General features: G+C 33.3%; 1 protein-coding gene across 1 annotated transcript; it reads right to left on the reverse strand.

Moving 5' to 3' along the window:
• Window positions 1-4,817: 4,817 nt before the first annotated feature.
• Window positions 4,818-12,144, reverse strand: LOC127855629 (uncharacterized). The gene is made up of 5 exons (XM_052391375.1): window positions 12,068-12,144; window positions 11,658-11,846; window positions 5,667-5,768; window positions 5,314-5,458; window positions 4,818-4,900 (listed from the first exon to the last, which is right to left on the reverse strand). The coding sequence occupies exons 2-5, from the start codon at window positions 11,731-11,733 to the stop codon at window positions 4,873-4,875; spliced, it is 351 nt and encodes a 116-aa protein (XP_052247335.1). The 5' UTR covers window positions 11,734-11,846; window positions 12,068-12,144; the 3' UTR covers window positions 4,818-4,872.
• Between the last annotated feature and the right edge of the window lie 1,695 nt (window positions 12,145-13,839).

Raw genomic sequence — 13,839 nt, forward strand, 5'->3', positions numbered from 1 at the left:
AAAGGTTGTGTTAATCTTTTGGAGGTCCGATATAACTTAAACTTATGTGAAAAGAATGACCCTTTCATATACTCAAGGCTTTGCATGCAAAATGGTGAGATCATCGCCGTTTTGGACAAAACGAAAGATTACATTAAATAGTGCAGGTCATTGTGCGCCGTAATGTCATGATTTCGATGGATTTGTCTAAGCTAAATGTTGCCGGATCATCTGGAACATTTTTTGGGGTTGCGAAATCGGTGAAATCGGCATATAATCTCACAAAGAAACTGTAAATGGGTCGACTTTTATTTAAAGCGTCTATATGATGATAATGTAATTGAAATCGTCTCTCCCATTATATGTGGCAGTTGTACCTTCAGTATATAGCTAATGCAGAAATATACCACAAATGCCGACATTTCATTTGCAAAACTATTATCATACCATCGCGCGAAGATAAGTATAACATATCTATTTCTCAAAGCTAAACAAACGTTTAAAGGCGAATGTTCGGTTATTTTGTAAGACAAAACGTTGTAAAATGGCTTATATTGTGATGCCGCATGTGTTATTCTCGCAATCATAAACATAAACTAAGAAACTAGTTATTCCCTTTAACAAAGCACTTTTCAAATATAACTTAATAAATACAATGACAACCCATCGTGGTAAGCAATGCAATTATAAATTCAATCATTTTAACCTTTTGTTGTGCGTGTCGTCCAAAGTTATTATGTATCTGCGTTAGGACTTTTTCCATTCATTTAACTTAGTGAATCATATTTTTCCGCTATGTTTTCGTTTGATGTATTGTTTACAATTTTACAAACGCATGTAAACTATATAGTAACGTCATTTAAAACATTCAATTGAGGAGTGCATACTGGATTAAATATTGTATGTAATAAAATCTATTAATTATTAAGGTGCGATGCTGTTTATGAACTCAAACAATTCGTACAAAAATCTGTGTTGTGAAACGGACCCACTATCTTTCTCCGGTGTAGGATGATTAAGTTTCCTTATGAGGTAACCTATCGCACACTTATTCTGAAGTTTGGATTGAGTTACTATATATTTGGAAATAAATGTATACCATATATCTTAATTGATACGCCATAGGCATGATCATTTTTATTAAAACATTTTCAGAAATATTGAATGAAATCAATTCATTATATTTATTGCACACTCTTTCCTGATATGGAATGACTTAATACGTTTGGTGAAAGTGGATTCAAAAATAGTTGCAGAGAGTGTAAACTTAAACGGCCCATTTTTATCCAACAATTACCATAACTACACAATTCTTATGTCATTTGTAGCGTTCAATATTTTCTTAAACAGCGTGAAAGCTTATGAGTTGCATTTAAATTGAATTAAATTGAAACGTGTATATATGTATGGCATGTGGTAAGTATTGCTTACTGGAATAATGAAGCCTGTTTACAAAGGTGTCAGAGATAGCTGCACGTCTGCGCTCTCTGGCGCAAAGGACAAGTACTATCAAGATGTGGTAGGTGGTGCAGAAGGTAATGTGAAACAACTGTACAAGGTTACTTCAACCTTATTGGGCCGATCCACGGAAAATCAGTTGCCTCCTCGCACTGATGATACCACTTCTGTCATGATTTTCTCCACTTCTTCGCAGACAAGCTTGCCAATTTGCGGGACGCTCTTGACAAAATCTCTGCTCGCCATGATTCCCCAAACATTTAGTCATCTTATTCAAGACAGCCTCATGCAACGTTCAGTGATTTTCGGCAAATTTCAGAGAATAAAGTCTCTAAACTGATAATGACCTCTAAATCTACAACATGTTTACTAGATGTCATTCCTACTAAAAAATTGAAAGATAACTTAAATCTCTTCATACCTATTCTTACTGCTCTCATAAAGCCTTTTTTGAAGAAGAAAGGTCTTCCCTTAGAACCCCAGAGCTACCGCCCTGTATCCAATCTCCCATTTCTTTCCAAAGTACTCGAGAAGGCAGCACTGTCACAAATAACTAATCATGTCGACATCCACAATCTTTTTACCCCAGTATCAAAGTGCTTTCAGGAGATATCACGGAGTTGAAACAGTGATGCTGAAGATGTACGGTGATATTCTTGAATAAATTGATCTAAATCTGGTGACACTTGTAGTGATGATTGACCTTAGCGCTGCATTTGACACCATAGACATTCATTCAGCTCTTCAGCTGATGCAAGATGACTTCGGTATTACCAACACTGCACTCAGGTGGATTGAATCCTACCTTACTGACATAACCACGGAGGTCAAGATTGGCAATGCTTCGCCTGGCACCATGCCACTACGCTGTAGCGTCCCACAGGGCTCTTGCGCCGGCCCGGTTATTTTCACAATGTATATCGCTGGGCTAAACAAGGCTGTTCAAAACTATTCAGCTGACCTTTACGGTTAAGCTGATGACCATAAAGTTGCCTTTAAAATAAAAGCTGGAAATCAACAAAGTGAATCTAACATCATTAACCAACTGAATGACTGTCTTGAAAATATCATTAACTGGATGACTAGATACAAGCTCAAAATGAACAATTCAAAAACTGAAATTATAGCTTATGGGACAAAACAACAATTAGAAAAGCTAAACATTACTAGTGTGATAGTTGGTGGTTGTGAGGTGAAGTGTGTTGACAATGTTCGCGACCTTGGGGTGCATATTTCAAGTAACTTAAATTTTGATCTGCATATTCGTAAGAAATGCCAAGTCGCCTATTGCCAGTTAAGAAACGTGCGGTGTATCCGGAAACATTTGACACAAAATTCAACTGAAATTCTTGTTCATGGTTTAATTCATTCACATCTTGACTTCTGTTATGGACTCTTTGCTGACATTCCGGCATATGAGCTCAACAAATTACAAAGATTTCAAAACAATGCTGCCAGGTTAGTAACCTGCGCATCGTATGAAGAACGTAGATCCGACTTGCTAAAACGATAACATTGGCTGCCAGTGCAGGCAAGAATAAAGTTCAAGGTGCTTGACATCGTTTTCCGGGTCCATAAGGGCACTGCGCCAATTTACCTCCGATCGATGTTTACACATGCATATGGCAGCTACCGCTTGCGATCATCAGTAGGCATCAAGTTCCGTGTGCCAAGGCATAGAACAAAGATCGCCGACAGGTCACTTGCAGTGGTAGGATCAAAATGGTGGAATGTGCTTCCCGGACATTTGAAATCGGCTGACTCGGAAACAACATTTAAGAGCAAGCTCAAAACCTACCTACTTGAGCGTTTCCATAACACTTAGATGCATTCATGTAACCTGCAAGCTCACTAGAGGATATCTTAATCTGTGTATATAGGACGTTTTGTGAAGCGCAATGGAATATTTATAGTTTTTGCGCTTTACAAGTGTATTTATATTTGTAGGTATATTTGATCATGCTATACTACGAAACCCCTAAACACCCTAAGTGCATAGCGCATATTTGAGCAAACCCATTCGATTGGTATTTTTCGATCCTATAACCAGATAACAGAAAAATGTTTCTAAAATCCTTGGTTGATCCTACAAGGGTTTACAATAAATCGTATGTATTACATAAAAATGTGCTTCTATTTGTAAATAGAAATTTTAGCAATAATTGGTCTGCTAGATAATTTATTTACAATTGCAATTTGCAAGCGTTTTGCGATAAATGTTTTTTAGCAATGCTATTTAACTAGTTTAATGGTATGACTATGTACAGTTTCCTCAACATATTGCAGTTAATTTAAGTCAGGTCAAAACGGCATTCAGCTTCTATAACATACGGGTACGGCAAGATTCGTGTCAATTCAGCACGGTAACCGGGCGGTGTACGTGCATGTTTTTTTCTCAACTGCAATGTGGTTGGTTTGCATACCTTTTGCAATTTTGATCTAATTGTGTAGTACAATGTGGACTAACTTTTGATAATTGTAGACTCACATAATATTTACATGGTCAGCATAAACGATTCGCAAGACCGTCGATATCGTTCCGTTTAGTACGCACCACTTTTGCCGGTAATGCCGTCGTTTAACAGTTGAGTAGTTCAATGAAAATGAAATGGAATTTGAATTATGTTACTATGAAGTTAATCGGCTGCATAATTTTAAATACATTTAAAACAACGAAAGCCAAATGTTTAACTTCGGATCTTCTTGAAACCGGTTTGAACCCCAGCGCTGTGCCAAGGTGGTGATCCCAGTTTTAATAATATCTTTTGTTTCTTTCTGTCACATACAGTATATGTGTGTTGTTTCGCGCTGGTCTCACTTGGTTCCCTGCTATAAATAGCTGGATTGTATGATTTACCGAGGCTTCTCTACAGCTGCTGCAGCTACATGTCCACTTTGTTTACCGGTATATGTGTATGTTGTTCAATATATGCTTCAGTATTGTTTGCCGAAAACAAGAGATTTCCCTTGTGGACCTTGAACTTCCTAATATTATTTTTAAAGAACTCCATAATTTACCGATATCGCAAGTAAGAAACTGGTATATGACGGCCTTCATTGATGTTTGTATTTTTTACAAACATAAAGAAGAGAAACTGCGTTTTATATATATTTGAGAACAGTCATAGCAATCATGCCCTGTTATTTTAATAATGTCTACGTTTTGAACATGGGGAACTTTTGTCGATTTTTTCTGCGAAATAGGTGTTACACTTTTTTTTTGAATTTTCATGTAATATTATACTTAAAAACTAATAAGTAATAAAATATCAGCTATCACTTAATGGTGTATGGTAAGGCGGTAAGACTAATTGTCGATGCTAAATTTGTACTATTTTTGGAATAAATACTTGTGCCAGTATCAAATGAAGAAGCAAATATTTTATATTTATGTCGTTTATTTTTTTCCAAAGAGATATCCAATGCCATTAGAAATTAGCGTCCCTGGGCAAGGTGCTGGAGCCTGAAATACATCAACCCACCAAAGTTTAGCAGAATATGTCGTTAATATATATCGAAGGAGTAGAACTGTAGGGTAAAAATGCCCATATTTCATTTATAGATCTATCAACGACGATTAAGAGTTCGGATGTGTAAGAATAAAACATGATAGCGCTTGCGTTAAAAAGCCGAATAACAAACAAGAATCATTAAGTGTTCAAATGTTCATTCGAAAGGTATTTTGTTATTCAAACAATGCTCTAGGTTTGCACGTGAAATGCGAACTTTATTTCTATGGTACCTTCAGAATTGAGTCTTAATGTTTGTGGATAGTTAAACAACAATATTTGTGTCCGTGAAAACTCAATTGACCATCATTTTTGAAAATAATAATACAGACATAGCAACAATAATCAACAATAATCGTGAACTCACTCTTTGCATGCTGGACTGCACAGCAATCCAGCGACTAGACTACCGCCTGGGACTGCAGCAAGGAGGCCCGGACAGGCGGCATCACATGCAGCCTCAGTAGTGTCGGAGCCAAAAGAAGACTGCAGAAGTTTCGTGACGTCGCTTACTAGAGAAAAGATGGTAAAACATCGCCAGTAATCGTCACTTATATACCCTTTAATTACCAAGAAGAGAATGAAAACAAACTTCTAATATTGAACAAAAACGTATATCAACTATAGCAAACCATTGATCACGGTTGAAATAAATTGGACTACATGATTCTTTTTAGACAAGAAATTCAATTGTTGATGAAAGTAACGAAAATTACTTACAGTGGAGCTGGAATGATCCGAAGACGAATCTCTCCTCGATGCTGGCACAGTAGACCATTGGCAACAAAACGAGCAGGCACACGGCGAACTTCATCCTGATATCTGAATTACAAAAATAATGATATACTTATAAAACGTAATCATCAATCAGACTGGTTAAGTATGCAAATGTGAATAACTTATTAGACGTTTAGTGCCATCATTCGGTTTTTAGTTGTGGAAATGCTAAAGCGGTCTTTGGGGACCTACGTCTTTATCGTGCAAGCTACAAGTCAACAAATCAAAGTTTTATTGCGCTTTCCTGCAATAAATCATTGCTACTATCAGTTTCTGTATGAAATACATTTAATCGGATAATTTGAGATATTATAATTGTTATAACAGCATCATTGATTGTATTATGGTCTGGTTAAGTGCTCATTACATATATTTTAACCATACACATGTGTAATATACTTTTTAAGCGTTTTCATTGGCTTAGTTAACGTTAATTGATCAATCGCATTTTGTTATTTTGCTGAAATGACGTTGCAACGTCAAATGACGTCACGAAATGTAAACAACATTTGGGATTTATCATTAATATGTTTGCGTAAATATTTATTTAATTTGCTCATTTAAAAGCTTGTGATAAAAAGAGCTGACACTCGTTGTCATATCATACCATACGTTATTAAACTCATCCTGGAAATTCGTGAGTAAGCTCGCCAAAGGCTCGCAAACTATCAAAATTCCTGAACGCGTTTAATTAAATATGGTATGATATATGACAACTCGTGCCAGATCATATATATATATATATATATATATATATATATATATATATAAGTAAAATGTAATAATCCAGATTGTGAATATTATATAATAAAAGTAAAAACGCGTGTCTGGGATTTTAGATATATATTGATTTAGCCAACGCGTTTCGCATAGCTCATCAGGGCATAATACAATATATTACAACGTCAAAATGTCATGGAGATAACGTCATATCAATTATGACGTCATAACGTCAATAAATATAAAATGAAATTTAATTTGGGTTTAAATACATGTATAAAATGTTGTTCTTTTGCTAACCTAGCTGAAATATTGTTCGAAAATAGCTTATAAAATGGAAATATTTTAAATATCCGTGAACCACGAAAATAACGAGGAAAACAATAACATATTTGAAAGAAAAGCACTTAAAATAAAAATGGAAATATCAAATATATGGCACAACAAAATGGAAATACGAAAAAGTACGTACTGGTCCATGATAAAAAATAAAGGCCATTTTGAAAAATATTCTAAATGGTTAAGATCAACTCCAATGGTAATACCAAAACATTTACAGAAAAAAGAAATACCAAATGAAAATATCGATCAGAAATCAGTTAGAGAAATGGCCGTATTGAATGACTTCAATATCCAAACAGAATTGCAGTCATTACGTGCTTCTTTAAACTGTGAGAAATTCAAGCGCATCGACGAAGAAATATTCAAATTGATACATTCAAAATGCAACGGAAAAACAGCACGGACACTGGTAGAACTTTGGAAAACGGAAACGCAACGAAATGAAGAAATTTCACAAAAAGATGGGGAAACAATGAAAAATGGCTTTCAAAATACGAAGAAGAATTCATAAAGGAACATGAAAATAAAAATCCATTCTTTAAAAAACAAGACTTCGTAAACAAAAATCAACCCTCTTCATATGCGGATGCTGTCCGAAAAAATACCACCAACTACCAAAATCTGAAAACAACATACAACTACAACAGTCAAGAAAGAAACACCAATAAACAACATTCGCAAAGAAGAAATCTGCAACAAAATCAAACAAGCTGTTTACAAAATATAGATGTGGAAAGTATTGTAAGAGAAGTTCTTTTAAAAATTAATAATACCAACATCGAATTACATAACAATTTCCAAAGAAACAATTCCACTTCAAACAGAAGCAATATAAGAGATAACACAAGGTCTTCATACAGAAGAAACTATAGAAACAACAACAATACGAGCGACGACACATTGCAAGATAACGACGACAAACCAAGCGAATTTAACGTTGATTTTTTAGAAGGAGGCAGGGAGTGGAGCAGTCCGACATAGAAACTTGAGGTAACCTAGCTGAAAATTCAAAATAATTTACAAAAATTTACAATTTTTCAAAAAGATCATTATCTCAAACTGAAATTGACGTCTTATTGAGGGGTTTTAAATTTACACCAACACCTAAATATAAAAATGATTGTTATGATCAAATAAAAGATGTGGATGATTTTCATAGATCACTTAGGCTTAAAGAGTTTTTTAATAATAGTGATCATAATAATACAAACAATTCTATTGTAAAAAATCAAACGTCCTTTTATCCACCTAAACATAGAAATAATACACTAGACCATTATATAAATGTTACTCGAACACTTTGCCTTCAACGTTCTCAAATGGAAAATGACACTAAACATAACCTATCATTACAAGAAAGAAAAGCTATAGATTTATTAGCAGAAGACAAATTCATAACTATTAAAGAAGCAGATAAGGGTGGCGGAATTGTTATAATGAATACAGACTTTTATAGAAGAAAATTATTAGCAATGTTAAATGACGTTGAATATTATAAACAAATCCCTGATAATGGTAGTCAAATAACACTTTCAAAAATACGCAATTTACTAAAGGAAAATAATAAACTAACTAAACAGGAAAATGATTTCTTAGTAAAATTCGAATGGAAAACAAGCCTATTTTATGGTCTTCCAAAAATTCATAAAAGTAAAATCATTCAGGATGCAATTAAACATAGCAATTCAGAATATATAGAGTTAATGGATCCAGACGATTTAAACTTTCGCCCAATAGTCGCTGGAACTAACTGTGAAACAAGTCGTTTAAGTTCTTTATTGGATATCTTGTTAAAACCGTTTGTAAAATATGTCAATAGCAATATAACAAATAACATAGATTTCCTAAAACATATACCTTCACAAGTTCCAGAGTCAAGTACATTAGTATCATTTGATGTAATTAATTTATATTCTAATATACCGCATACTCTTGGTTTAGAAGCTATTGATTATTGGCTTCAAAAATATCCAGATTCGGTTAATGAAAGGTTTTCGCAACGGTTTATAAAAGAAGGCATAAAAATAATACTTGAAAATAATAACTTCAATTTTGATGATAAGTACTACAACCAATCTAAAGGGACTGCAATGGGTACTAAATTCGCGCCAACATACGCAACATTGGTAGTGGGATTTTTAGAACAAAAACTATATGCAAGAATTGGATCAATTTATAATCATTGATGAATTTCTTTCTTTTATAAAAACATTTTGGAAAAGATTTCTAGACGATTGCTTTATTTTCTGGACAAAATTTCCCCATGAACTTCAAAACTTTTATACTATTTTAAACAACTTACATTCGGATATCAAGTTTACAATGCAAACAAGCACACTCGAGTTACCATTTCTTGATATATTGATTATAAAAAACAATACTGAAATTAATACTGATATATATTACAAAGAAACTGATTCTAAACAATATCTTAATTTTACCTCGTGTCATAATAAACACACAAAGATAAATATTCCTTTTACTTTAGCGAAACGGATATGCACCATAGTTTCGAATGATAAACTTAAACTAAAACGTTTAAATGAACTTAAGCATTCCCTTATTCAAAGAAAATATCCACAATCTATTATAAATACAGGTATTAAAAAGCACTTTCCATCCCTAAACATGAATTACTTTCAAAATCAACACAAAAAGACAAGAGTAATATAATTCCATTTATTTCAACACAAAATCCAAAAATAAAGAACTGTTTGGCGTATTAAAAAACAACATTGACATTTTACAAACAGACCCGGTTATGAATAAAATAATTTAAAATCAGAAGATAATAAAATGTAAGCGACAGCCACCTAATTTAAAACGTCTGTTAACCAAATCTTACTTTTCATCTCAAGAACCAAGAGTATCCAAATGTAATGACCCTAGATGCGCCCTGTGTGGTTATATTATTGAAGGGAATTCTTTTGATTTTAATTGCAAAATGTTCAAAATAAAAACTAATATGTCATGTGATATACAAAATGTGATTTATGTATTAGTATGCAATGGATGCAAACAATATTATATAGGCCAAACTGGCGATAAACTTAGAAATAGGCGATCTGTCCATGAACAACAAATGCGAGACCCCTCAACAAGACAGATGCCTTTAAGTAAACATTTAGATGAATGTTCACATAATGAACCAAAATTTAAAATATTTCCATTTTATAAGCTATTTTCGAACAATATTTCAGCTAGGTTAGCAAAAGAACAACATTTTATACATGTATTTAAACCCAAATTAAATTTCATTTAATATTTATTGACGTTATGACGTCATAATTGATATGACGTTATCTCCATGACATTTTGACGTTGTAATATATTGTATTATGCCCTGATGAGCTATGCGAAACGCGTTGGCTAAATCAATATATATTTTATATCCCAGACACGTGTTTTTACTTTTATTATATATATATATATATATATATATGTGTGTATGTATGTATCTGCATACGCATCCAACCAAATAAGATAATATGTAACTTAATTTACTTAACAACAGTAACTATGTTGCATGTTAACTTTTCAACACGAAAAGGTATAAAAAAACATCATATTTAAAAAAAAAATATGTAAATAATAGGCTTAAATTGTAACATGCCACCACTGATGCATGTGACTAAATAATTATATACCTATGGGTCACATTATTTATGCGAAATTGCAACACATCGCCATATCCTCTCAGATTCATGGCACATAATCTAGTGATTTGATTACTGCCATATTTGTCTATGACATATTTTTATGTCGTTTTTGCCCTGTCTGTTTGTTGGTTTGTTTGCGTCAAACTTCAACATTGGCCATAACTTTTTCAATGTTAAAGATAGCAACTTGATATCTGGCATGCATGTGCATCTCATGGAGTTGCATATTTTGAGTTGTAAAAAGTCAAGGTCAATGTCATCCTTTAAGGTCAAAGGTCAAATATATGGGGGGACATAGTGTTTCACAAACACATCTTGTTATTTCATATTATGAAGCTCTGATCTTGTTTCTTGTGCTCTGATCACCATTGATAAAACGATATTATAATATATGTATATATACTTAATAAACTACTAATAAAAATATGTACAATTCTATTACGTCATTTAGGATTTTTATTTTAAAACACTAAAGAATGGGAAACTTAAAAGAGTATCAAATTGTTAAAGTCAATATTGGGAACATCAACATTTGTAATATTCTCTTCTTTTGTCAATGTCATAATTAATATGAAATGTATATTAAAGTGAGAGTCTTCTTTATATTAAATGATAACACTGGCTTGGACAGCCAGAATTGTCACAATCCAGTGGTCTTTTTTCACTGTAGTTTTGTCCTAAGAATGAGCAACACAAGATATCATAAGGGAGATGAGTTGTCAAGTTGATGCTTATCAGTCTATATTAATCCAGTATACCTGTAAAAGGTACACTTGCAACTAATAATCAAGGACAGGTAGTTATCACTCATGCATATTCGGGGATACACAATTAAACTTGTATGCATTAAGACTTATTTAGGATCTGGCAATGAAATAGGGTTAGCCGTAACGTGAAAACAATATAGATCTGGTACGCTTATAACCGTCAGCTGGTTCTAATAATACACAGTCCTCTATACACGATTTAGCCTCACCTGTACAATACTGAATTTAATAACTCAGTCTGAGTCTATAATCACTTATTCTGCATTCAATGTTCGTTTCGAAATTGTTGATGAGCTTACAATAATCAGTAGGCGTCCCATTGAATGTTAACAGTTCCGGTTTGGGTAAATTAAGACCCTCTCGTAAGGTTGACGCAAGTCTTGTCATTTGAGCTAACTGTGTTGTACGTGCTCGTTTCAAAGTAGAAAAGTCTTGATTAGTATTACCTTCCGTATCTAAGGTATCCATAGTGATGATTTCTGTTGCTGGATACGTAATCATAGAAGGTCGTCTATCAGACATCAACTGTACATCAATTGACTATCGAGAATTGTTGGAAACTTGGGGGCGACAATCATTTAAATAACGAATAATGCGCTGATTTCAAAACTTTTATTCATCGACATAGCGATTCACTGAAACAAACAAAGATGAAATAATAAATAAATATTAACACATTTAAATCATACATTCGGATCTCAAACAATCAATAAGTAAGAAAGATCTACATTTATACAAAACATTTAAATCCAGTTCACAAACAATACAGATACAGATACTGACTTGAATAATTACTTATTATTTCAAACAAACAGTTTTATTAATTCATTTTGATACAAATATAAATATCATTTACCGATACTGATGTCAGAAAGTTCTTATTAAACATCCCAGTTCCAATTCATTTTCCTGTCCGTGAACGTTTTTCACAACAATAACAATAGCGTCAAATAACAGGACGTCAACGTCGTATAAAAAAGGGCGCGTCACTTAATTACATACACTGACGCCATTGACCTTATTTAAGAAATGTATACGTTTCTTACAAACATAATATATATATATATCATATCATATCATATCATATCATATAATTCTGAAATACTAAAATATTTAAAGGTCGCTGATGTGTAATGGACATGGTTTCCAACTTATGACCGGGAGGTCACGGGTCTGTATTGCATAAATATTCCATCGTCAATGACTAATTCGCCTGAACACATATTTAGTGTTTACATCGCTAAACATAATGAATCCAGTTTCACTTTCGGTTTTGGTTGGTTTGTAAACGCCGTAATTTTTTTTTTTAAAGATTCTGGTGGTATTGATTATGAACAGTCGAGGTTAAAAGTGACATTACTTTAGATGTTTCGATACGAAGAATATTAAAAAATGCAAATGCAAAACATCATATTAAAAGTATAAATGCAGACAACTTTGATTGTAACCGATGACACAAACTTGCCAGAAAACAATCAAAGTTGTCTGCATTTATACTTTTAATATGAAGTTTTGCATGTGAATTTTTAACTATTCTTCATTACGAAACATCTTAAGAAATGTCACTATTTACCTCGACTGATCATAATCAATACCACCAGAAACTTTTGAAAGAAACTTAGGGTGTTAACAAACCAACCAAACCGAAAGTGAAACTGGATTCATTATGTTTAGCGATGTGAACACTAAGTATGTGTTCAGTTTGAGGAAGCAAATCAGTCATAGACTATGGAATATTTATGCAATACAGACCCGTGACCTTCCGGTTGTATAATTTAAATACATTAAAAATAAAGTCTAAAGTTTCCACAAAAGCGTATATAAAGATAATATGCTTAAGATCCTGTACAACTTTAAAGTTGTTGGACTATCTTTGTGCTACTTATGCTAGAGATGAATAGATTGGAAGAAAAAATAAGAGAACAAAGACAAAAGTGAGTTTTCTAAAGAAACATAGACCATACTAGAACGTACATAAATGTAAACACTTACTTGGTACCTGAATCTAAGCCATTGCCAAATTACTACGTAGGCAGTTTTAGGATTGTTCGGGTACGAAAAGCCATTATTCAAAAATTAAAATAATGCTATTTAGACACTTATTGCAATTTATTCATCGGCATTACTGTATCGATGGCGTTGCAAACTTTTGATCAAGCGGACTTCTCGGATCCTACTTGTACTCTAACATCGTTCATTAACTGCAAGCATACTGGGTTATCAGCATACATTTACTACCTTTAAAACAATGCAATTGTGTAATCCTCACATGATAACTAATCTTACTTAAATCCTTAGCATATGGAAATGATCGGGGACTAAAGAGGTTAATGAATTTGAATCAAAGTTTTAAAAAAAGAAGATACAAATCCGATTAAAAAACAAAGATATAAAAACGCTGGAAACCGCTCTCAAAACAAAATGTGTAGCTCTTGGTAATCATGGTATAGACGTTGAAATGGCAGAAAAACTTAAATACATACACAACAAAGAACTTGGCGTTTTCTAAGGAGGATCGTATGTTACAATCGATCACGTACATAGATAATTGGATTATGATGAGAGGCGCAAACATTGCTAAAGATCGGAACAAATATAGGCGATACAAATCGGGAAAATCGCGATAAT

This window comes from Dreissena polymorpha, chromosome 13 (assembly GCF_020536995.1).
Source record: "Dreissena polymorpha isolate Duluth1 chromosome 13, UMN_Dpol_1.0, whole genome shotgun sequence".
In the NCBI taxonomy this organism is placed as follows: domain Eukaryota; kingdom Metazoa; phylum Mollusca; class Bivalvia; order Myida; family Dreissenidae; genus Dreissena; species Dreissena polymorpha.

What these genes read in the sequence shown, in the direction of transcription:
- LOC127855629 (XM_052391375.1), bottom strand. Translation starts at nt 11,733, where the DNA reads ATGTCTGATAGACGACCTTCTATGATTACGTATCCAGCAACAGAAATC. An exon ending in CGGATCATTCCAGCTCCACT is followed by an intron (nt 5,459 to 5,666) that starts GTAAGTAATTTT and finishes TCTTTTCTCTAG; the next exon opens with TAAGCGACGTCACGAAACTT. An exon ending in TGCAGTCCAGCATGCAAAGA is followed by an intron (nt 4,901 to 5,313) that starts GTGAGTTCACGA and finishes GATGTATTTCAG; the next exon opens with GCTCCAGCACCTTGCCCAGG.